Below are 25,525 nucleotides of genomic sequence, written 5' to 3' on the forward strand. Positions count from 1 at the left end.
TTCTTGTTGTCTTGCACTCTCCTGGTAAGAGGCATCGGCAATGCCTATGTATGTCAGGGATCATCTCACCATGCCAACTGTTCCTAATGTGCAGTGTGATCCTGAGCATGTTTTCACAGCTCAAAGGGATTTTCCCCTGTATGAATGACACATAGTCCAATGATGTGACATATGAGACTACCACCTTGCTGAAGCTGTACAAGTCTGTGTCTGGTCAGTGGCTGGATGAGTGCCTGCCTGGGAACCAATATATATATTGCTTTGGGTTCCATGATGGAAGGTGGGTTATCCTGTAAGTCTACAGTATATAGTAATTTAGTAATACAGTATTCAGTATTTTTGGGACGTGGGTGGTGCTGTGGGTTATACCACAGAGCCTAGGACTTGCCGATCAGAAGGTCGGCGGTTCGAATCCCTGTGACGGGGTGAGCTCCCGTTGCTCGGTCCCTGCTCCTGCCAACCTAGCAGTTCGAAAGCACCTCAAAGTGCAAGTAGATAAATAGGTACCGCCCCGGCGGGAAGGTAAACGGTGTTTCCATGTGCTGATCTGGTTCGCCAGAAGTGGCTTAGTCATGTTGGCCACATGACCCGGAAGCTGTACGCCGGCTCCCTCGGCCAATAAAGCAAGATGAGCACCGCAACCCCAGAGTCGATCACGACTGGACCTAATGGTCAGGGGTCCCTTTACCTTTATACAGTATTTAGTAATACACTAAATATTTAAGTGTACCACAGCAGCCTCTGATTTCTTTGTACTCTTATATCAGTGGATCAGGGTCACTTACGTTGTATCCTGACAATGACACTTTAAGGAAGAGGAAGCTAAGAAATGGTGACTTAACTAAAACTATCCAATGAACATGATGTTGCGGCAGGTATTTGATCATGGGCCGGGTGAATACAAAACCAGCATTATATCAGCTGCACCACATTGTCTTCTGCATTTTTCAAACGTTTAGTTGAGTACCCCAAGCACAAAACTGCTTACCCTGCGAACAACAATATTATTATTAAAATTATGTGCATTACCAAAAGCTTTCATTTTGCTATTTTCTGTATCTGTCTGTTGCCTGTTGGGTAACTCTGAAGCAGTTTTTTCTTATATGATTTCTCTACTATTTTTAATTTAATCTGGATAAATATACTATTCATAATTATTAAGGTTTTCCCCAATGTGGGAGTCCAAAGGTGACCTAATACTGTGCATTTTACACACTCTTTGTTCTCTGTTCTCTTTTAGCATGAGGCCAAACATATTTCTTGGAATTGCTGATGGCTCAGCACAATATAAGAAATGGTACTTTGAACTAATAATTGATCAAGTAGACCCATTTTTGACGGCAAAACCTACACATCTACGGGTTGGCTGGGCCTCAGCTTTAGGCTATGCTCCTTATCCTGGAGGTGGGGAAGGATGGGGAGGCAACGGTGTTGGTGATGACCTATACTCATATGGCTTTGATGGACTTCATCTATGGTCTGGTGAGAACTAACTTAAAACTCTGAACAGGAGCAAGCAATGTTAATGTTCTCAAAGTAGGGAGTTTTTTTAATGAAACATGTTGGCCCTCTTAAAATCACCTCTTTAGCTCTTCAAATGCCAAGTGCTGAGCAATAGATTAATGCTGGCATTAAGCTAGCAGCAGGCCCAAAAGTATTAAAGTGATATCCAATGTCAGTTCATTGATTTAAATTGGTCCACTCAGAATATGACCTGAACATTGGGTGTGGAGCCTTTAAAATGTGTTAGGCTAGATTTTTTTTCCTTTTGTTTTGTTTTACTCAAGAGCTGTGCTTACATTCCACATGCAAACCCAATTTAAATTCAGGGGAGTTGTATAGGAGAACTCCTTTGTTGTGTTAAATCAAATGGAAAATTGAGCATTTTAAAAGTGCATGCTATTTGAAATTGAATAACAGGAAGGGAGATAATGAGTTTTCTTTGTATAAGACTGTGCTCTCCAAGCCGTAATTCAAAAATACATTTTTTGCTTTTGCTATAATTAGTAACATTCATGCAAGCAGAATAATATATTTGATATATAGCCTCAATTTAGAAAGATTTCAAAAATCCCTGTAAAAGATTATGGGACGTAGACAGTACAGAATGAAGTGGCATTATACTGAAGTTTTGAAATTCTTGTATGAATAGAAATATACTATTCATGCCTGATGAGGATGTTCAATGCATATTACTGAAACGTTAATACTCTTTTTCTTACAATTAGTTGGTCTTATTTATATGCTATGTTTTGTTACAGAAAAGCTCTTTCTGCAAGAGCACCATGATCTATATTTATTTATTAAATTTCTATACTGTGCTTCATTTCAACATCTCACATTGGTTTTTACAAGAAAAGCTATGCAATAATAAAAATACAGTAACCTCCCGCAAATCATTTATAAAATAAACAGAATAAAAAAGGTGGGTGGAGCAGCAGGGATGAGAACTGTGAAGGGCTGAAGAAGAACAATTATTGTTCTTTGACAAATAATGGAATAAGGCAAGGACAGAAGATAAAAGAATTATTTGAACTACATGAAGTGTGTACATGTCAGAATGTGTAGGCCAAAATAGGAGGACATAATTTCCAGCTGTGGATGTTTGCTTTGTTTAAGCATTGTTCTCCAATTTATGAGCTTTGATCATACATCTCATTTGTTTGCCTATTAAATTAGAAACATTTGGAGGAGAAATGAAGGAGCAAGGTCATTTGGCGAAGTTCTTTTATTTTAAGCAAGGTTATATTTTGAGTTCGGAAGAAAACAATGAGCTTAGAAATGCCAACCAAAAAAAATCACATAACTCTTTGCAAATATAGTTTCAAAGTCAAAAACTTGTCTTTCTGTGAATGCCTGCTTATTAGGTCGAGTGCCCAGAGCGGTGGCATCTGTCAATCAGCATTTGCTAGCATCTGAGGACGTGGTCAGCTGCTGCTTGGATTTAGGGGCACCCAGCATTTCTTTCCGCATTAATGGGCAGCCTGTGCAAGGAATGTTTGAGAACTTCAACACGGATGGACTTTTTTTCCCTGTGGTGAGCTTCTCAGCTGGTGTCAAGTAAGTAGACCCTTCTTTCAGATAAACAGTTTGTGTTTTGCCAAGCTGTTTTATTGAATGCTGCCAAATGTGGTCATGGCATCCTTCTCCCGAGGTCCTTTGCAGCTGTCAGTCCTGAAGAGAAAAACAATTTTATGTTGAAACCCTGACTCATAGATAATGGACAATGAAATATAGAGTCTTTGACACCTCTTGTCTTTGGTTTGAACTCTTCCCAGGTTGGCACTGAGCGAAGTCACTTTTATTTAATGATTTCTTTTCCTCCCATGACCTATGTGGAATGATTTAGGTCTCAGTCATTTATCAATGGATAAGTGTCTACACATAGCACCACGCTTGGCATTAACTGAGATCTTTGTTGGCAGCAGCAACAAGAGGTCATACTCTCGTCTCACCTAAAAATATTTAAGGAACAATGATGAATCAGTATGACTTATACTTCACTGCTCAGTTGCATAAAACAATACAGAGGTGTTGACTTGGTACCTTTTCCAAGCTCTAATGCAATTTTTATATAATAATCATTTCAAAAATCCCTCCTTTTTTTTACAACTACTTACTAAACCAGTGATAGTCAAGGTAGTGACCTCCAGCTATTGTTTGTTTGTAACTCCCATCAGCCCTAGTGAGCATAGCCATTGGTCCGAGAGTTGTATTGGATAGGAGTTGTAACCCAACAACATTTGGAGGGCACAATGTTACCTACCCTTGCTCTGAACAGTTTGGGACAATGATATCTGAAGAATAGCTTCTCCCAAATGGACCTGTTGACACACTTCAGTCTTCAGAGAAGACTGTACGTCCCATCTACAGCTGAGGTCTGATTGGTGGGTTTGATGGACAGGGCTTTCTTGATAGTGGCACCCAAGTTATGGACAATATTGCCCTAAGAATTTTGTCTGGTCCCTCCTCTGTATGTCTTCAGGTGCAAATTAAAAATGTGTTTCTTCAGATTGACTTTAGATTTCAGGGAGTTCATTATTTACTTGCAATGCTTTAATATTCAATTCTCTTCCTGCTCTTGTATATGATATTTTCCTCTGTATCTTTCCTCTGTTACTGCCGATATTCATAAAAGTTTTCTTGAGGTGCTTTGCCATTTTGGGGCCTCCATTGTGGAGCTGAAAGGCAGGATAATTAATTAATATGCGACTATTAATAAATAAATAGTCACATACATTAGAATCTGCATGAAAGGGAAACTAAGAGATGAATCAAAACATTTTGGGGGAAATTAGAAGACAGAAAAGACTTCCTGCATTTGTAGATCATCTCTGAGGTAAACCTAGAAGAAACTGAATCCCAGAAGCACAGGGGAGTGAAGAACATTTCAAAGGATTGGGGTAAATCATTTTGTTGACTCTTCATCTACTAAGTAGTTAGGCAGACAGTCTGTGACTCTCGGTGACAAACAAATATATGAATCAGCCCAAGGATTCTTTCATGTGCCAGCGAAGTCTGTATGTGGTGGCTTTGCCACTTCATTTCCACCTTAGAAACCATTTGTCTGGATCAACTCAAGGAAAAAAATCTCCAGCATTATTCAGCAAATCATACCTACTATGGTAACTGTTAAGATCTTCATATATGTGTTACTTCAACCAAATGGCTTTATACAGGAAATTGAAGTAGTAAAACTTGCTACTGGTAAACTATATATCTCAAAAATAAATGTATGAAGCCTGAGTAATATGTTCAAGTTCCCATGTGGGTGATTATTTGAAACCCAACCACAGCTAAAATGAGTCAAGCAATACCTTGAGGCTCTTTCCCCATGCAGTTTAACCATTTCAACCACAGTGGGATAAGCTACCAAAAACAGGATTTGCAGTGATATGGCCTAAAATTGTCAGATTTTCTTGAAGGGCTTGAATATGTGTATGGATTAAATGAGACCTGAAAACCTACAATTGTAAACAACTACTTGCCTATGGCAAATAAGATGCGCCTCCATGTGAGCAAAGAGGAATTTGTTTTTTTGTAAAGAACTGGAACTTCCTTTCATTATTTTCATGCGTGGAAGATTATTTTCACTATCCAAAGGCAGGTGAGTAAAAAATGGTAGACTTCTTTTCAAGGTTGTCTGAAAAGTGAACATGCAGAGCAATACTAAGCATGCTTACTCAGGAGTTAGACTTACTATGTTAAATGGGGCTTAATTCCTAGTAAGTGTGTTTTAAATAAACCACAGATTTGCAAATCTGTTTGAAATAGTCAAAATAAAAAAATAAAAAAATTCCTTCCAGTAGCACCTTAAAGACCAACTAAGTTAGTTCTTGGTATGAGCTTTCGTGTGCATGCACACTTCTTCAGATACACTGAAACAGAAGTATCTGAAGAAGTGTGCATGCACACGAAAGCTCATACCAAGAACTAACTTAGTTGGTCTTTAAGGTGCTACTGGAAGGAATTTTTTTATTTTTTTATTTTGACTATGGCAGACCAACACGGCTACCTATCTACTACTGTTTGAAATAGGTTAGAAAACAGTTTAAAAGTACAAGATTATGAAAATCCTCCTGAAAAGAGGAATATTGAATATTGTGCTGTAAGTAAGGATTCTTTGAAGATGATTCAAAAGTTGTTACTAGTGCAGAATTTGGATGCCAGAATGCTTACAGGCACAACTGAGAGGGCTTATGTAACACACATTGTGATAGAACTGCACTGATTACCTGTTTTATAGCGTTTTATAAAATTATGCAGAAACATTTTTCTTCCTTTCTCATAACACTAAAATTTATGGTCACCTGATGAAACTGAATATTGGAAGATTCAGGACAGATAGAGTACTTATTCACATACTGGATAGTTACAACTATGGACTGGCTTCCACAGGAGACAATTTCATGGGGGTGGAGAGGGAAGAAAGCCCTGTCACACAATCTGAAGTCTTTCCATGAGGCTTCCACTGATGGCACTCACTTGTTGAATCCCTACCTCACAAAGCAGAACATAATTCTGAAAACATAAAAATCCTGTCTCAGTCATAAATGTATTTTGTGATGATGAAGTTGTATATTGAATTGTGTTGAAAAGGAGTTCAGTTACATCATAATATAAGTACTGTAAAGGTATGTTCAATTTCCTTAGATACCATTAAGTCTCACACATATCCCCAGCTGGATATCCCCAGCTGATGTGGACAGATTCCTCCGAGCTGGAAAACCCACCACTTGTCCTCTTGACCCGTGCCCGTCTTGGCTGATTAGAGCGTGTCCAGACGAGGTGCGGGCCCCCCTGGGGGATATCATCAATTTGTCCCTTGGCACCGGGACATTCCCAGGGGAACTGAAGGAGGCAGTGGTGCGTCCGCTCTTAAAGAAAACATCATTAGATCCCTTAGATCTATCCAATTACCGCCCAGTTTCGAATCTTCCATTCCTGGGTAAGGTGATTGAGAGAGCGGTTGCTGAACAGCTTGGTAGGTTTCTGGATGAAACATCGGCTCTGGATCCATTCCAGTCCGGCTTCCGCGCTGGTCATGGGACCGAGACGGCTCTGGTCACCCTAACAGATGATCTTCGTAGACAGCTGGACCGAGGCGGGTCGGGGCTGCTGATTCTTCTAGATCTGTCAGCAGCTTTCGACATGGTCGATCACAAACTTCTGGACCACCGCCTCGCCGACATGGGGATCCAGGGCACAGTCCTTCAATGGCTGCGCTCGTTTCTCTCTGGTCGGGGACAGAGGGTGGCGCTTGGGGGGGAACTGTCATCCCGCCACTCCTTGGTGTGTGGAGTGCCTCAGGGTGCGATTCTCTCCCCGATGCTTTTTAACATCTTTATGCGCCCCCTCGCCCAGCTTGTCCGGAGTTTTGGGCTGGGCTGCCATCAGTATGCTGATGACACCCAACTCTATCTGTTGATGGATGGCCATCCTGACTCGGCCCCAGACACACTGATCAGATGCTTGGAAGCTGTGGCTGGATGGTTACGTGGGAGCCGGTTGAAGTTAAATCCTTCGAAGACAGAGGTCCTCTGGCTGGGACGGGACGATATGGGATTGAGGAGGCAACTCCCATCTCTTGCGGGGGTGCAATTAGTGCCAGCACCGTCCGTTAAGAGTTTGGGTGTAATCTTCGATACCTCCCTCTCCATGGAGGCGCAGATTGCAGCTATAACAAAGGCGGCATTTTTTCATCTCCGCCAAGCTAAGCAGTTGGCTCCTTACCTCTCTCGCCCTGACCTAGCCACTGTGATCCATGCGACGGTCACCTCCAGACTGGATTATTGTAACTCGCTCTACGTGGGGCTGCCCTTGAGACTGACCCAGAAACTCCAGCGGGTGCAGAATGCCGCGGCGAGACTCCTTACGGGGTCTTCGCTGTGGGATCACATTCATCCGGTGCTATACCAGCTGCACTGGCTCCCGGTGGAGTACAGGATCAGGTTTAAGGTGCTGGTTTTAACCTTCAAAGCCCTACACGGCCTAGGACCCTCGTATCTACGGGACCACCTCTCCTGGTATGCCCCACAGAGGAACTTACGGTCCTCAAATAAAAACATCTTGAAGGTCCCAGGCCACAGAGAGGTTAGGCTGGCCTCAACTAGAGCCAGGGCTTTTTCGGCTGCGGTTCCAACCTGGTGGAACGCTCTGTCACAAGAGACAAGGGCCCTGCAGGACTTGACATCTTTCCGCAGGGCCTGCAAGACAGAGCTGTTCCACCAGGCCTTTGGTTAGGGCACAGCCTGACTCCCTCCTTTGGCAATCTTTACAATACTTCAGTTTATGGTTGCCATCAATTTTGATTTTAATTAATTCTTATGATGTTTTTATAATGTTGCACTATTTTAGTGTTGTTAGCCGCCCTGAGCCCGGCTTCGGCTGGGGAGGGCGGGATATAAATAAAATTTATTATTATTATTATTATTATTATTATTATTATTATTATTATTATTATAAAACAAAGAAGGTTCTTAATATTTGAAGCACATCTGCCTGAGAATATATAAATTTGAATATAAATGCATTGATTGCAGAGGTACAGACCCAAGGCTAAAATGAAATTAGTGCTAGCAGATTCCTCTGCTTCTTGCTAAGAGAGGGTTCATGAAGCTCAAGGGTCCAGATGTGTTGACATGAAAAGTCAACATCTGTGAAATAAAAGGCTGGTGCTCTTTGTAATTGAACAGGTGGTATGTTAAATAGTTCTGCTGCAGGGCTGCCTGTGTCTGAAAACTCACACTGTCACAGAAAAAAACAATATTAGGCATTTGACATATTCCTGAAACTCATCCTAGGAAAATTATGTAAAATGGCTAGGGATGTCATTGCAGCTGCTCAGGCAGTTGGAGAAAAGGCCTAACAAAATGTGTTGAAATGAATGTTATTATAATTTGTGTCAGTTCAGCAGTGAACTGATATTCTATATTAGTTAAATATTGTGTATAACTATTTGAATAAATGTTGACTCAGTAGTCTTGTACTTCTCAAATGAACTTGTAGTTGATGAGGACATTTCAGTGTCAGAACCTCTGCTCACTTTGCATCTGCTCCTTTATTGCTGATTGAAAGAAAATAGTACAGTACTGTAGAGCCAGAACGTGGAATCTGGTTGTTGTACCATCCCTCCCACTGTCCAGCCACCGCTGTGACCGAGCTGGTGGAGGCAGTCTCTGGTTTCTGTTAGAGAATCCCAAGACTGGATCTGGAGGACTTCAATATCCATGTTGATGCTGACTTGTCTGGGCCAGTTCAAGAGCTCATGGATGCCCTGAAAACCATCCAACACATTCTGTAGATCATACCCTAGATCTGGTTTTCACTTCAGACATCATTATGAAGGACCCAGTTGTATATTGTCCATTGTCATGGAAGGATTACTCCCTGGTGAGCTTTGGATTGGCTGTGACTGACACCCACCCACACGTGTGTGTGTGTGTGTTGGTTGGTTAGATTGATCCACCCCCAGAGATTGATGAAATTCGAGGTATTTCTGGATACTCTGGGGTATTTTCCAAGCAGCATAATGGGTGCTACTGTTGAAGCCCTAGTTTCACTTTGGAATATTGAAATGCAAAGGGCAATTGACTCGGTCATTTGTAAGTGGCCTTTCCAGCCACGGGGAGTCTGGAATGCTCATTTGTTTACTGAGCAGCTCCAGACAGTGAAGCAGGCTGGCCATCATTTAGAGTGCAGGGGTTATAAGTCCCAGTGCAGGAATAGAAATATGAATGCATAGCTCAGGCATAGGCAAACTCAGCCCTCCATATGTTTTGGAACTACATTGGGATATTGAGGGTGGGCAGGAAAGATGATTTGTAAATATGATGCAAGACCTGTGGGGAAATTATTTGTGATAATACCCAGCAAAGTCATACTCATAGTAGATCCATTGCACCTAATAGACAGATTACCCATCTTTATTGATTTCAGTGAGTCTACTCTAAGTATTAATAACACTGAGCATCACACATAGACTTTTGTCCTCAGTTTACTTGATTGTATTTGAATATTCTGCGTTAGACACATATCATCTATCATCTGTAAAAGGTTTTCCAGCTGTTAGAAATCAATGTTAGAAATTAATTTTCCAGTGAATAAAAGGGAAGTTTAAAAGAAAGAAGTATTCTTTTCTTTACTGCAATTGCTGCTTAATTAATTTGGGCGCACGCGCGCAGGAATTAATGTTTAATGATAACATTTATATCTTCATATGAGACCCCTGTTATTTTATTTGCTTTTAAAAAAATCCACCCTCTTGAAATATTATGCTTGTTCCACTTGCAATTGTACAGGGTACGTTTCTTGATGGGTGGGCGCCATGGAGAGTTCAAATTTCTACCTCCTGCTGGCTATGTGCCTTGCTATGAAGCTTTGCTTCCAAAAGAGAAGATGAAACTGGAACCAGTTAAAGAATATAAGAGAGATTTGGATGGAGTTAGAGATTTGCTTGGTACCACACAATTTCTCTCCCAAACTAATTTCATCCCTTGTCCAATTGACACCAGCCAGGTATGTTTAATTGAAAACATCAGTATGAATTTGTAATGTATCAGAACAGTATTTTGTAGCACACCACTCCTATGATGCATATTTTTTACTTGCTATCTGGTTATTAATAAAACATACAGAGGATATCACTGTTAATTATTTTGTCTCATTTAAAACTCACCTCTTTTCTTCTAGATTGCTTTGCCTTTCCATCTTGAGAAGATCAGAGACAAGCTTGCTGAAAATATCCATGAACTCTGGGGAATGAATAAAATAGAACTTGGCTGGACTTATGGCAAGGTACAATTTAAGAGTAATTCTAATGAGAAGAAAGGAGCCTTATGCATGAAGACCCTGGAGAAGTTACAAAGAACCACAATCATAGCAGATGGCAGTGAAAGCTAGTGTCTATTTACAAGGTTGAAATACTGAAAAATCATTGTAGCTAATAAGGCCTGCCTTCTTTCCTTCCAGAATATGACACACCATTGGTTTAAGTGGTGGCTTGTGGAAGATGCTGATGATGTATTCCACCATTTTTAAAATAAAAAACACCTTAATTTAATAGAAGAAGTAGGATGTTTATACATTTACTTGTATATAGAATACTGCAACGTAATTTCCATGTCATCTATACAACCAACATGTTTTTAATCTTACATACTAAAGTTTTTAATCTTGCATATTTAACTTAGTTACAGTGGTGAAAGTTCCTAAATTATTGGTATGAGGACACAGAAATGGCTTGTAAGAGCCATGTGGTCTGAGCTGCAGCAAGCAAAATCCTCCCAAAATGAACTAACCCTGGCAGGACAGCTTACTCTATGGTCTTCATGCATTAATTAGGCTTAAAGGTGTTTGTTATATGAGGATGGTTATGCATGGAAATGGTATAGCAAAAAAGGGGCAAAATGTCTTCCACCTTCTTCCCTGGCTGGCAAGAACCTTGCAGGACTTTGAATGCAGTGGAGAATCCGCTGCTCTGCAACTAGCTAACTCCTTGTTTGGATTGCTCTGTGCCTTACTAGTTAAAGACTCATGTTGGAAGGTTTCCTAATGTTTATCTGTTGGGCTTCCGTGGTTCTAAGGTTACATACAATCTCTCTTGTATTTTATATTGTAGATACGAGACGATAATAAAAGACAACACCCTTGTCTGGTGGAATTTTCAAAACTACCTGAAACAGAGAAGAACTATAACCTTCAAATGTCAACAGAAACCCTGAAGTGAGTTATGAAATGGAAGAATTAAAAAACCACTATAATATATGGTTTAATTCTACAGCAGAACTCTATGTGTTGACATTGTTTTGGAAAGTGGGTGTCATATATACAGTTAGGTTCATATATTGCACCTAAGAATGCCTGTGCACTCTACAGGCATATGAGGAACAGAGGGGAAGTAATATTATGCCATTGCATCATTTCATTCTTGCTACAAATTTAGAAACAAGCAGTATGATTCTGGAGTTATGCAGAATTATATTGAATGGAAAATAAAACATTTTGCCTCCTGATCCCCCATGTCAGAGTCCTACCTGGGATTCAGTTTCTTTTAAGGAGGGCTTCTAGCATTTTCCTTTCCTCTACTCTGCCTCAGTTCATTAGACACTGAGCTTCAGTGTTTGGTCGAAGGTTGAATAAAAGTGGAGAAAAGCGGCACATAAAATGTGGACACTGAAATAATTCTTGCTGTGCTATAAAACAATTCTGGTTTTTTAATTTACACGTTATTAATTTTTAGTGGAAAGTGAAATTATATAATATAAAATCTAATAGCCTATATATGATGTTGGAAATACACATTATTTGTAGTAGCAATGATAGCATGACAAAGGAATAATAATAATAATAATAATAATAATAATAATAATACCTCGCCCATCTGGCTGGGTTTCCCCAGCCATTCTGGGAGGCTTGCAGCACATATAAAACATCAAACACAAAACATTTCCAGATACATGGCTGCCTTCAGATGTCTTCTAAAACTTTTGAACTTATCTCCTTGACATCTGATGGGAGGGTGTTCCAAAGGGGTAGCACCACTGCTGAGAAGGCCCTCTGCCTGGTTCCCTGTAACTTTGCTTCACACATTGAGGGTACCACCAGAAGACCCTTAGACCTCAGTGTCCAGGCTGAGCGATGGGGGTGGAGACGCACCTTCAAGTATACTGAGCTGAGGCCATTTCAGGCTTTAAAGGTCAGCAGCAACACTTTGAATTGTGCTTGGAAACGTACTGGGAGCCAGTAAAGATCTTTTACTGTTGTATGTTCCCGGCAGCTGCTCCCAGTCACCAGTCTAGCTTCCACATTCTGAATTAGCTGTAGTATATGGGTCACCTTCAAAGGTAGCCCTACACAGAGCCCATTGCAGTAGTCCAAGCAGAAGATAACCAGAGCATGCACCACTCTGGCGAGATAGTCTGTGGGCAGGTAGGGTCTCAGTCGGTGCACCAAAGGAGCTGGTAGACAGCTGCCCTGGACACAGGAAAGGAAGAACTTTCACATTGTTGATTTATGGCCATAGCAATAACCAGCAAATATAATTCAAATGTTTTTGTTTTAAAGTAAGTTACCACTGTCAGAATGCATTATACACATTAAAATGAGATGAAATAGAATCCTATGTGTGTGAACTCAGAAGTAAAAAACTTAAAATTTCTATAATTTTTAAGCTGGGGAATTATATATATGCTTTAAGCTGCCCAGAGTGGCTGGAGAAACCCAGCCAGATGAGCGAGGTATAAATAATAAAACTATTATTATTTTTAATAACATTTGGTGTGGCCATTCTAAAAGATTTTTTTTTAATCTAAATATGACTGTGGATAGGAACTAAGTTGCAAATGTGTAGCACAGTTTATAACACTCATAAAAAGAGTTGGCTATTTTATTCAGAGAAGCATACATTTGGAAGTTTTGGAGCTGGTTTGAGGCAGGGCCATTATCCACACACGTGTTAATCAGCGTGAACAATAGAGACTAAAATCTGGCATAAGCAGATTTGATGGCATAGGGATAGAAAAATACTCAGTCTCATAGAATCAGTAGCCGGAGATTGTTTGGATAGGCAGGCTTAGCCACATGCGACAAGGGAAAGCAAAACCCTTAGGGTCATTTCCCTTGCCTACTTAAGGAAGAGCTGACTTCCTTAAGTAGGCAAGGGAAATGACAACCAGACCCTTAATATGAACAAATCCCATCATCAAAAAGAATTTTTTAATAAGACACATCCCCATGTTGCTATTTATCCTATCCCAGCTTGCTGTAGTCTTGTGAGGCCAGGGATAAAAGGATAAAAATCATACAGTACAAAATGAAAGTAAAACCCAAGAACAAGTCAAAATGCAACCAGCAAAACAAACTGACAAGCAAAACCAACACCAGTTAAAAACAAACAAACAGCAGTTTTGTAAGCAGAGGGTTGGGAATTGTGGGACTGTACTCTCCTCTCCTCCCCTAGCCCCAGTTTTTTTTTTGCTGTTTTAACCACCCTGATGGATATTGCGTTGTATTTTTACAACTCACTTTTATTTTTATAGAACGCTTTTGGCCCTTGGGTGCCATGTTGTTCACATTAATCCAGGAGCAGAGGAAGATCTTCAGAAAATCAAACTTCCAAAAAAGTAAGTGTGTTTATAACTGTAATGACTGCATATTGATTTCATGTGTTGTTTATGTGGTGATTATTTGTAAATTGCTGGTTGGAAATGTTTCATACTTTTCTTTTAGCAATATAGATTCATAAATTTTGAACTTATTGAAGAGCTGCTTATCGTTTAGAGAAGGTTGGGAAACTGACAGAAAATACCACCTTATTTCAGAACCCAAGTATTAAGACCTCAGCTGTAACACCTCTGTGTTAATTTTAAGAAACTAAAGAAGAATAAGCTGTACATTTACCATCTTGTTTAGAAGCCTCTTACAACTTCTGAATACACACAGAGTTTACTGTTTCTTTGAAAGAATTCTACCTCCCAATCTTTTTATTTACTAATTTTGTTACAAAATTAAAAAAAAATCCTGTTTAACTTCCCTAAGTCTCCAAGTGCCAGAGCTCAGCTGCATCAGTAAAAAAACAAACAAAAAAAAACAGTGTTTTGAATGTGTTATAAACATGCAACACCAGACGGTGATGGAGAGTAAAGAAAAATTATATGTGATTTTCCACTACATTTTCCCCCTTTTGTTATAATGATTTAATTTCTGACTCATTTATAGCGTTTCCCCCCCCCCCCCCGTGTGTAGATCTACCCAGAGTTTCTTTAAAAAGCAAAAAATAGCCTGTAGGAAAGCGGGGCATTCCTCAGAGGTGTTTTTCACCCAAGCTTGTTAGTCTAGCTAGAGAGCCAGTGTGGTGTAGTGGTTAAGAGCAGTAGTCTTGTAATCTGGTGAACCAGGTTCGCTTCCCCGCTCCTCCACCTGCAGCTGCTGGGTGACCTTGGGCCAGTCACACTTCTCTGAAGTCTCTCAGCCCCACTCACCTCACAGAGTGTTTGTTGTGGGGGAGGAAGGGAAAGGAGAATGTTAGCCGCTTTGAGACTCCTTTGGGTGGTGATAAAGCAGGATATCAAATCCAAACTCTTCTTCTTCTTCTGTTTGCCTGTTGGCAACATAGACTTTATTTATTGCCCATAACCAGTGTACATCACCAGAGTGCTTGAGAATATCTGGAATGGTGCAATGGGCAGCTGTATATCATGGGTTGTTTCTGCCCTGTTTTCACATAGATACAGGGCATTCCAAATAGTTCATACTGTATATTTAATTGTACACAGTAATAGGAAGAATATTTCACTCTAATGCATCTAACACCTCCTCTCATAGCACATTGCTTATTACCTTTGGTTGAAACATATAGCTGAGTGGCTAAAACACACTGATTCTAGCTCCAAAAGTAACCCTCTATCATCTCTGCTGGTTTATAGTTACATGATGTCAAATGGCTATAAGCCAACACCTCTAGATCTTTCTGAAGTGAAATTGCTGCCTTCGCAAGAAGTGTTGGTTGACAAACTTGCAGAGAATGCACATAACGTCTGGGCAAAAGACAGAATAAAACAAGGTTGGACATACGGCATTCAGCAGGTAAAGATAATTTAAATAATATTTGGGTGGCATTAGGATGAGGGTTATGCTTAATTTAAAGTGGCACCGATGGGTTATATACTTAATTCTTGAAAAATCTGTCTTCCTCAATGACTACTGTGTTTGTCTGAAAGCCTGTGATAACTGAGCTATGATAGTATGATCATTCAGCAAATCTATTGCAAAAAAGATTTTTATGACTGGAATTGGACTTGCATTGGCCTTGAGTGTAAATTCAGACAAATCTGTAGTGTGATGCTTCTATGTTTTGCTTGCCTTTTATTTATTGTGTTTATATCTAGATTTAATTTAATTTAATTTTAAGAATCTATAACCTGAATCCTGCTTTTCTTATCTGTACCTTTTTTAGGACCTCAAAAACAAACGAAATCCCCGACTGGTGCCTTATACATTATTAGATGAGCGTACTAAAAAATCAAACAGAGATAGCCTTCGTGAAGCTGTCCGCACCTTTGCTGGTTATGGATATAACATTGAACCACCAGATCAAGAAATAGGCAAGTCTTGCTGTACTATTATGAACAGTCGCTATAGTATTTTTAATGTGCTTTGCCATCTATCTCACTTATTTCATCTTCCCAACAGTATTCTCATTTTTCAGCTGCATGTGGATTGAACTAGATGTTGCAAGCACTGGTTCTCACACTCTCTCATTCTTCTGCTGTGTTTAGCACTCAAAAAGCAGAGAAATGTAGAAGATTCGCTAACCAATTATATCAATAGGAATGTTGTTTAAACCCGACAATCAACCTATTAAAAAATGCATGTTTAAATCTGCATGTCAATCACTCAGAGACTTAAGGGGCATGCGTGAGTGACTGATGCACACTCAAACTTGCCAATTTTCACTGCTCCTACCCTGCTCTTCCCCATGACCAAAACACCCTTACCTTGAGAGAGGGATAGGAGGAACTTCTCCTGTGTAGAGGAAGCAATGTGTTATGCAGTACCACATCTCCCTTCCCAAAGTAAAGCTTTTTGGGCTTGGAGCAGCAGGGAGTCAGGGCAGGAGGACAGAAGGAACCCAGGGAGAGAAAGCAAGAGTCAGTTCAAGGAGGAATTGCTCTTAAGGTTGCCTTAGCACCTCTGTAACTGAAGCTACAAAAATACTGGAATATTGTTTCAACTAACTTAGGGTTGTTGTTTTTTGCTTGCTTCTATCTTTCACAGCTGACCAAACAGTAGAAAAAGTGAGCATTGACAAGATACGTTTCTTCAGAGTAGAGCAGTCTTACGCAGTTAAGACTGGAAAGTGGTATTTTGAATTTGAAGCTGTAACAGGAGGAGATATGCGTGTTGGGTGGGCGAGGCCAGGCTGTCGGCCTGACATAGAATTGGGTGCCGATGACCAAGCATTTGTCTTTGAAGGCAGCAAGGTTAGTACATTTGATAATAAAATCAAGTAAGTAGGTCTGTAGCTAATAGCTATGGTTAAACAACTACTACAAAAATATGGTTCACACACACACACACACACACACACACACACACACAGTCTTCTGCCAAGTTTATTATTTGTTTAACAAAATTTATATATCGCTTGATTGTTTTTGGGTTTTTTAAAAAAAATCTCTTAAGCTGTTTACCACAAGCATCACCAAAAGTGTGGCCAATATCCAGGCAGCATTTTCTGGAGCTGATTGCTTACCTGTTTATCCTCTGTTTAAGAAATTAATTTTGCTTATGAACTCATATTTGCACATTAAAATACCACATCACTTGGTATTTAGGTGCGACTTCTGGGGACATTTTGAATTTATTGCTCAGTGCTAAATTAATAACACTGGTCAACAACAAATTTGTTGTCTGCATTTTTTCAGTTGATTTAGGACGAATCTGATGCGCTGAATCCAAAAATCACATTGGTTTTGCTCAATCAGGTCAAGTTTTTGAGCTATGGCCACATGTCTTTTTTTACATTTTTGTTCACATGTACACTTGTGTGGAGCATTTTAGAAGAAGTTGGTGGGGGTGAAATGCCATGTCGAATAATTGTTTTGATTGGAAATGATTATTTTAATGACAAGAAGTATTCAGGTCCGATAGTTCTGGGTGATTATGTCGAAAAGGGATCAGTTTGAAGTCATAAAACCTCGAAATCTTCCATAAATTGGTGCGGCTCCATAAATTGGTGGGATCAACAGAAAGAACCGGAGCAGCCTCAAGTATCTGGATCTTCAATCAGCACGTCGTCCTGTAGCTCATTGTGATGAAATTCCAGTGCCTATCTTCGGAGAACTTCCTGACGTTAGTGACGAAGATGCCTCCAGTGTTGAAGGACATGAAGAAGAAGAAGTGGTTCTTGAAGATGATGCTCCACATCCATTTTCCCAAAAGGAGTTGAATGATCTAGTTCGCGACCTCAGCTTGTCAAAGGACTCTGCCGAACGGTTGGCATCCAGATTGAAGAAAAAAAACCTCCTCTCTGACAGTGCTCGCATCAGCTTCCTCCGCAACAGGCATCAAGAGTACCTCCATTTTTTCTCGAAGAGAAGGACTTGGTGTACTGTGCAGATATTGCGCAGCTTCTGCTCAAGCTTGGAGTGCCGCAGTACGAACCCAAAGACTGGAGACTGTTTATTGACAGCAGCAAGCAATCACTGAAATGTGTTCTGCCACACAACGGCAACCAGTTTGCCTCTATACCCCTGGCTCACTCGACTACACTGAAGAAGAACTATGAAGCGGTGAAGTATGTGCTGGAGAAAATTGGTTATGAGCAGCAGAAGTGGTTTATTTGTGTTGACCTGAAGATGGTGAACTTTTTGTTGGGACAACAGTCTGTACCCATGTTTTCTGTGCATGTGGGATAGTAGGGTCCGTGCTCAGCATTACACGAAGAAGGACTGGCCTGTGCGGGAGGAATTGGTGCCTTGCAAAGAAAGGAACATCATCAACGACCCTCTGGTGGACAGAGACAGAATACTCTTCCCACCACTGCACATCAAGCTCGGCTTAATCAAGCAGTTCACCAAGGCTCTGGACAAGGATGGTGACTGCTTCACTTACTTGTGCCAGGCTTTTCCAGGATTGACCATGGAGAAGTTGAAAGCTGGCATCTTTGACGGTCCTCAGATCTGCCAGCTCATCAGAGATCCAGAGTTTGGAAACTCAGTGAACAAAGTGGAACTGGAAGCATGGAAGGCATTTGTTCTGGTAGTGAAGAACTTTCTTGGCAACAATAAGGCCAGAAACTATGCAGAACTTGTCAACAACATGCTGACTGCTTTCAGAAACCTGGGCTGCAACATGAGCATCAAGGTGCACTACCTATTTTCACATATGGACCGGTTTCCTGAGAACCTGGGTTCAATGAGTGACAAGCAGGGGGAGAGATTCCATCAGGACATGAAAGAGATGGAGACCAGGTTTCAGGGTCGCTGGGACGCAGTCATGATGGCTGACTACTGTTGGACTCTGAAGAGAGACCTCCCTGCCGCTGAGCATTCCAGGAGTTCGAAGAAACGGAAGTTCAAGCCCTGAAGTTTGAAAAATGGTTGAAGCAACATGCAATTTACCTGTACTTACCTTTATCAAGGCCCACCATTCAGTTTACAGTAAACCTGACCTGATGGAGAGAAACGGATGGCATTTCCCTATTCAGCAGTGCAAAAATACCCTAAATCAATTGTAGACATCTAGACAACATTCAAAAAGTAAAAAATTGTTGCCCAGTGTAATCAATTCTGCCCCCGTCTTGACAAAAATAGCTTCTTTGTTTATCTTCTTTTACCTCTCTCTGCAGTGAATATGTTCCGACACACACATTTGAACCTGCTTGTTTTTCAGGGTCAACGTTGGCACCAGGGTAGTGGATTCTTTGGACGAAATTGGCAACCAGGAGACGTAGTGGGTTGTATGATAAATCTAGATGACAAATCAATGATATTTACTCTGAATGGAGAGTTGCTTATAACCAATAAAGGTTCAGAACTTGCTTTTGCTGACTTTGAAATAGATAATGGTAAGCGAATTCTTTGTTGGGACAGTGCTACTAATTGAAAGGAAATAACGAGAAACCTGAATCTTGCGGTTGACTGTAAATTCTTAGTGTACAAAAACGATGATTAATTTTGGGTGTGTTCTACAACTTCAGATTTCAGTTGTTTAACTAATAGACATTGGCTGTTCATCAGCCTTCCCAGCCTTTAGTGAAGTAGCTTAATTTAAGAAACGTAACTATTATTTCCATTCATGCAGGCGTGTTGCAGCTTAAAGAAAAACAAATTTATTAGGCAAAAGCTTTTGTGGGCTACAGTCCACTTCATCAGATGAAGTATAATTCTTTCTGTTTGCTGCTCTGGTTTTGGTGTTCTGTTGCTCAAGAAGCAGCTTAGTCATGCTGGCCACATGACCCGGAAAAACTGTCTGCGGAGCAGACAAATGCCGGCTCCCTTGGCCTGTAAAGCAAGATGAGTGCCGCAACCCCAGAGACATCTGTGACTGGACTTAACTGTCAGGGGTGCTTTACCTTTACCTTTAAACTTCTTAGTCTGGTGGTGGTGCTGATAAACAGCAAACCTGCCCAGAATAAAACATCTATCACCTATGATTTGATCATAGATGAAGGGCCTGACCTGGTGTGCATAGCTGAGACCATGGTAAGCAAATTAACACTGTTAGTTTTAAGTTAATTACTAAACAGAATGAAGCCTGGTCCAAGGTTCTTTCTTATTAGAACCCTAAATCCATTGGAATTGAACCTGGGTAGCATTTTGTTGCTTGCTATTTTTTGGGGGGGGGCATTTAATAATAGTCTGTCCTTGAAATTAATCATTTGTAATGTTTGAATCTTTTTTTAATTTGAAAGTTTATGTCCCTCCATTATATATATATCATATATATATCATGATAACCAGTAGGGCTTCTCTATTCCTAAATGGGCTTTTATTAAACAAAAAACGGCAGTGTTGCACGGCAGCTATCCATACGGATAATTTTGTAATCTATGAGAGACCATTAGGATTCACAGTTACAAGTTATTGATGGCAAATGCCAAGATCATGCCAGTAGTGTATGTTACCACGTGTAGCTAGCGCTATTTGTCATTCTTTCTGACTAACATTTTTTCATTAATGACTGCCTGGGATGCTGTATCAGTTGTGCTGTCAGCTTTTTATGAAGAAAGGAACATGTGTAATGCCTGGCAAAGCCAAATACTTCATAATAAGAGTATTAGGAATAGGCTTGGCTCTTTCTGTTGGAAGTAGATTTGTTTAATCACTGGCATTTAACTGCTGCCTTTCTTTCATTCCTTCCTCCAGAACAGTCTGCTTTCAAAGTAGTCATTAAGTTGTTTTGTTTTGTTTCTTTTTCTTTTCTTTTAAGCAGAAAAAGCACTATTTGTTCATTCTCTGTTCCCACTATTTGGATGAAATTTCCACTAAGCGCCTTTTAGTTTCTTGTTGTTTTGTACTGCCAAGTGCTGCAGACCTAACAAGATCTGGTCCCCTTAACATATCCCTGTGCTTCTCATGGAAGCCTTCATACAGAGTAATGTTATTAGCCTCATAAAAGGTTTATAAGAAAGCTTTCCTGTGGTTCAGGATAAGTTGTTTATCCTTTCAGCTCTTTATACAATAAATGTCAATCTGACATTTGGTAACTGATTATTAGAGAAGTCAATCAGGTGACTAATTGTTTCAGAAGGTCTTCTGTGCCCTACTTACCGTATGTGATGTTTTATTATTCTTTTATTTCTGGGGAATGTGTGTGTGTGTTTGTGGCTTCCCTGAATTCTTTGCCACCATTTCTAATGAACTGGGTACAAATTTAATCAGGAATAAATAAATTCATCCCTTTAACCAAAAGAGATTGCACTGAGAGTATGGTAAGCTTATGGTTAGAATAATAAACCCTGGGGTTTTCTATGTATATATTTCTCTAACTCCATATTCATGTTTCATGTTTGATTCAGGCTTTGTCCCCATATGCTCATTGGGTCTGTCTCAGATTGGACGGATGAATTTTGGGAGAGATGCCAGCACCTTTAAGTATTATACAATGTGTGGTCTACAGGAAGGCTTTGAACCTTTTGCTGTCAACATGAACAGAGATGTTGCTATGTGGTTCAGCAAACGTTTACCAACATTTGTCAATGTACCAAAAGACCACCCTCATATTGAGGTAATGCTGCAGAGTCAGAAGAGACATGGCATATTCCCTTATACTTTTGGTCGCTAAGAATTACATTGCAGAAGTAATAATAATGATTTTATTATTTATATCCCACCCATCTGGCTGGATTTCCCCAGCCATTCTGGCAGCTTACAGAACATTAAAAACTTCCAGATACAGGGCTGCCTTCAGATGTCTTCGAAAAGTCAGATAGTTGTTTATTTCCTTGACATCTGATGGGAGGGCATTCCACAGGGCAGGTGCCACTGCCGAGAAGGCCCTCTGCCTGGTTCCCTGTAACTTCACTTCTCACAGTGAGGAAGGCTATTTCTACATCGCCTTATCGTGAATATATATCATTGACAGTTCCCATAGGCTTTCACGTTAATCCCTTCACTTTCACTTCCTTTTATCTGCATTACTTCTTTTAGATAAACTAAAATGATTGTATTTCAATAATTTATTCCCAGACACAATTACAACCTGCTGTTAAGATGTATTTAACACTAACTGTGTGCAAGATAGAAGTGATATTGTTGTTACTCTGTTTCACTATCCCATTCAATTAGTCTTTTTTTTTTTTAAGCAGGTGGTTTGATGAGACACCCAGTGATTAGTTAACATTCTGTATACAGATACATTTCAAAGGTCCCTTTTTATAATCAAATTTGAACATGTTTAAACAGACAATACATGTGTATTCAGAAGTCCCAGTGAGTTTGGGTAAGTGGGTATAAGACTGCAGCCTTGCTGTGTTAATAGTTGAGAACTTTGGTTTGTACAAAACTGTTTGAGGTAGGACATCTGAAGGCGTATTCTGTGCATCTTAAAAACTTGCTACTCTGTCAAACTCTCTCTCTCTCTCTCTCTCTCTCTGTGTGTGTGTGTGTGTGTGTGTGTGTAACTGCTCCTTTTTTGTCTCATAAGAAAATTGTTAATGACCTTTGCCTGCAGGTAACAAGAATTGATGGGAACATTGACAGTCCTCCTCGCTTAAAAGTTACCCATAAGACATTTGGAACACAGAATAGTAATGCAGACATGATATATTGTCGCTTGAGCATGCCAATTGAATTCCACTCATCTTTTAACTACAGTACTGGTTTGGAACTGATTGATAGTTTCCAAAAAAGGTTAGATATAAGTTTGATTTTCCTCTAGGCTTAACTTTGTTTTAAAACCGCTTTCTTTTCTTTTTTGAGTCCATGGATTTAAAAATGATTTCTACTTACTCTGTACAGTTTTGTGGCTTTGGATTTTATGGTACCCTAATCCTTAGTCTATAAACAAGAAATTTATCTATCCTGTAGTTACGGTAAATGGCTTTGATTATTCAGGGGTATTGAGCACGACAGACTTCAGCTGAAATGCAGTCTACTGGGATGTATTCTGTTTCAAAATATTGTAGTCACACTGCCTTTTAAAATTTATATGCTGCTGCAAGTCCTTCTCTTTAGCATATCCTTATTTTTATTTAAAGCAGTTGAGGCACAGAAGGACTTTCTGATCCTATGTCCTTCTCTTTTAACTGACAGATAGAATTCATGCATAATTTTCCCTTCATGGTTCTATCTAGCACAGATTTTATACTATGAAAAAAGTGCCAAATTTCATATTTTCCAGATAGCAACCAATCCATCAAAGCTTCCCTTCATCATTTTTTCAGCTTTATGCAGTATTCTCTCATAGAATCATAGAATTGTAGAGTTGGAAGGTACAACGAATGTCATGTAGTCCAACCCCTTGCAATGCAGGAATCTTTTGCCCAACATGGGCAAAACCCACGACCCTGAGATTGAGTCCCATAGTCTACTGACTTAGCTATCTCAGTTCCTGTTTTATGTATTTAAATGACTGATAATTATACTTTATTTTCAGAAAACAAAACCAGGAGATACCTGTTCATGCCACAACGGTAAGTATATAACCATGGTTGTTGTTGTTGTTGTTGTCGTTTCTGTTTTTAGAAATGGGCTAGCTCCCCCAGGTTCAGATGAATTGGTTCAGATTAAGTCACACTGTTTCTCCTAAAATTGGGAAAGAATTTGAGTCAATGTGAGCCAATCCAGGTTGATGGTCATTGGGATATCATGGAGTCTGATCCCTCTGCCATTCCCAAACCCCTGCTCACCCAGTAAACCCCCATTGATCCTCCAAGTCCCAGTCCTTCCCAACATGTACTGGCTGCTTCTGAGGACGGAATCGCTGCTGGATTGTCTGTAATCTTTGGGTTGAAGGGTGGAATACAATTTCAATTCGAATTCAATAGGTAAAGGTAAAGGACTCCTGGATGGTTAAGTCCAGTCAAAGGCGACTATGGGGTGTGGTGCGCATCTCACTTTCAGGCCGAGGGAGCCAGTGTTTGTCCGCAGACAGCTTTCTGGGTCATGTGGCCAGCATGACTAAACCACTTCTGGTGCAACGGGACACCGTGAGAGAAACCAGAGTGCACAGAAACACTGTTTACCTTCCCGTCGCAGCAGTACCTATTTATCTACTTGCACTGGTGTGCTTTCAAACTGATAGGTTGGCAGCAGCTGGGACAGAGCAACGGGAGCTCACCCCGCCGCAGGGATTCGAACCGCCGACCTTCCGATCGGCAAGCCCAAGGGGCTCAGTGGTTTAGACCACAGCGTCACCCGCGTCAGTAATTAGTAGTTAGGCCCAGAAAAGCTCAGTGAAAATTGAACCATATGTCAGTGCGGAATGCTTTGAACATTTATCCAGGTAAAAATAAAGCACAACCGGTTTTGTTCAAGCCACGCATACTGATTCTATTAATTATTTCTTTTTAGTACACGGGATGCAGTTTTCTGTTATAAGGTTTTTGTGCTTGTTGCCATTTAAATATATATTTATTTAAATATTTCTGCTTGCTATTGTTTTTTCCAGTACTACTACTCAGTGCGGATCTTTGCGGGCCAAGACCCATCTGTTGTCTGGATTGGCTGGGTAACACCTGATTACCACTTTTACAGTGAACATTTTGACTTAAATAAGAACTGCACAGTAACAGTTACTTTGGGAGACGAAAGAGGAAGAGTTCATGAAAGGTGTGACTCTTAGAAATTGCCTATTGATTAACCTATGTCTTAATTTTATCAATAGTTGGAAAGGAATTTTAATTTTTAATACCCCAAAATGAAATTGGTTTGATTTTATTCATAACATTTGAACCTGAGAAGATGCTTTGTGCAAGTACCTAATGCTGTCATTTACTAATATTAGATAAAGTTAACAGTAGCATTTATAGGACTCAGTGTTACTTCCTCAGCTACAGTTCCTTGAAATTATGTGTCCTGTGGCTTTAACTGTGAAGATAATTTTGATGCAGACCTCACAAGTAAAAAAGTAGAGTTCAAATGTTAGACTTATATTTTAAAAAATATGTTGTTAACTTTTCAATAAGTAATATCCAAACAGCTGAGTGACGGGGGGGGGGGGGAATATTTTTTTTTCAGGTTTCATTGTACTTCTAATTAGAAAAGTAAGATTTAAATGAACCTTTCAGGTGATCCTTGCAAGTAACTACTGACTTAAAGTTAGTTTTAAATGCAAAGCTTGCACTTAACATGCATCCTTATGTTTGGCTATAAGCCACCATTTATCCAAGGGCTCATCCACACTGCAATTTCTTGCATTTGTCCCATGATTTCTATGCACAGGTCTGAGAGGGTTTTCTTTTGCCCGGCTGCTTTCCCAGGGAAACCTGATGTTTACTCAGTAAAAGACTTAGGTTGAAGCCCATTCAGTGGCGCTCTGTACAGTGGTACCTTGGGTTACATACGCTTCAGGTTACAGACTCTGCTAACCCAGAAATAGTGCTTCAGGTTAAGAACTTTGCTTCAGGATGAGAACAGAAATCGCGCGGTGGCAGCAGGAGGCCCCATTAAAGTGGTGCTTCAGGTTAAGAACAGTTTCAGGTTAAGTATGGACCTGCAGAACGAATTAAGTACTTAACCTGAGGTACCACTGTACAGTGCTTCTCACATTCTGTTATTTGTCATGGTTGCAGCATCCCCTGTGGCTTTCTCTTGTCTCAGTGCCCAGGGCAGGCAAACTGGACATGCTTCCCTAAATCCACCTCTGGTTTACTGCTGAGTTGGAGCAAATGTCAGCCCACAGAAAACCTAACTGACGTTTATTCTGATTCAGCTGTAAACTGCAGCTTTTCCCAGGGAAAGTGGTGAGGCGGGGGGGGGACCCCACTCGGACTCACGCCTAGAAATTGAAGAACAAACAAAAGTGTGAGTGAGCCCAAAGATACAGGGTGTCCCTTATGGGTCTGATAGAGCTGGGTTAG

The 25,525-nt window shown here is 40.3% G+C and overlaps 1 protein-coding gene across 1 annotated transcript in view; it reads left to right on the top strand.

The window, feature by feature from the left end:
- RYR3 (ryanodine receptor 3) overlaps positions 1-25,525 on the top strand; it is a 280,012-nt gene that overhangs the window by 113,145 nt on the left and 141,342 nt on the right. The window contains exons 18-31 of the mRNA XM_081207175.1: positions 1,241-1,482; positions 2,868-3,060; positions 9,801-10,017; positions 10,192-10,296; positions 11,120-11,223; positions 13,539-13,622; positions 14,925-15,084; positions 15,455-15,602; positions 16,276-16,481; positions 18,895-19,069; positions 21,023-21,231; positions 22,177-22,355; positions 23,101-23,137; positions 24,115-24,275. Coding sequence (XP_081063301.1) covers positions 1,241-1,482; positions 2,868-3,060; positions 9,801-10,017; positions 10,192-10,296; positions 11,120-11,223; positions 13,539-13,622; positions 14,925-15,084; positions 15,455-15,602; positions 16,276-16,481; positions 18,895-19,069; positions 21,023-21,231; positions 22,177-22,355; positions 23,101-23,137; positions 24,115-24,275 — 2,220 coding nt within the window. The remainder of the gene's footprint in view (positions 1-1,240; positions 1,483-2,867; positions 3,061-9,800; positions 10,018-10,191; positions 10,297-11,119; positions 11,224-13,538; positions 13,623-14,924; positions 15,085-15,454; positions 15,603-16,275; positions 16,482-18,894; positions 19,070-21,022; positions 21,232-22,176; positions 22,356-23,100; positions 23,138-24,114; positions 24,276-25,525) is intronic.

Source organism: Podarcis bocagei, assembly GCF_964188305.1.
Source record: "Podarcis bocagei genome assembly, chromosome: 1".
NCBI lineage: Eukaryota > Metazoa > Chordata > Lepidosauria > Squamata > Lacertidae > Podarcis > Podarcis bocagei.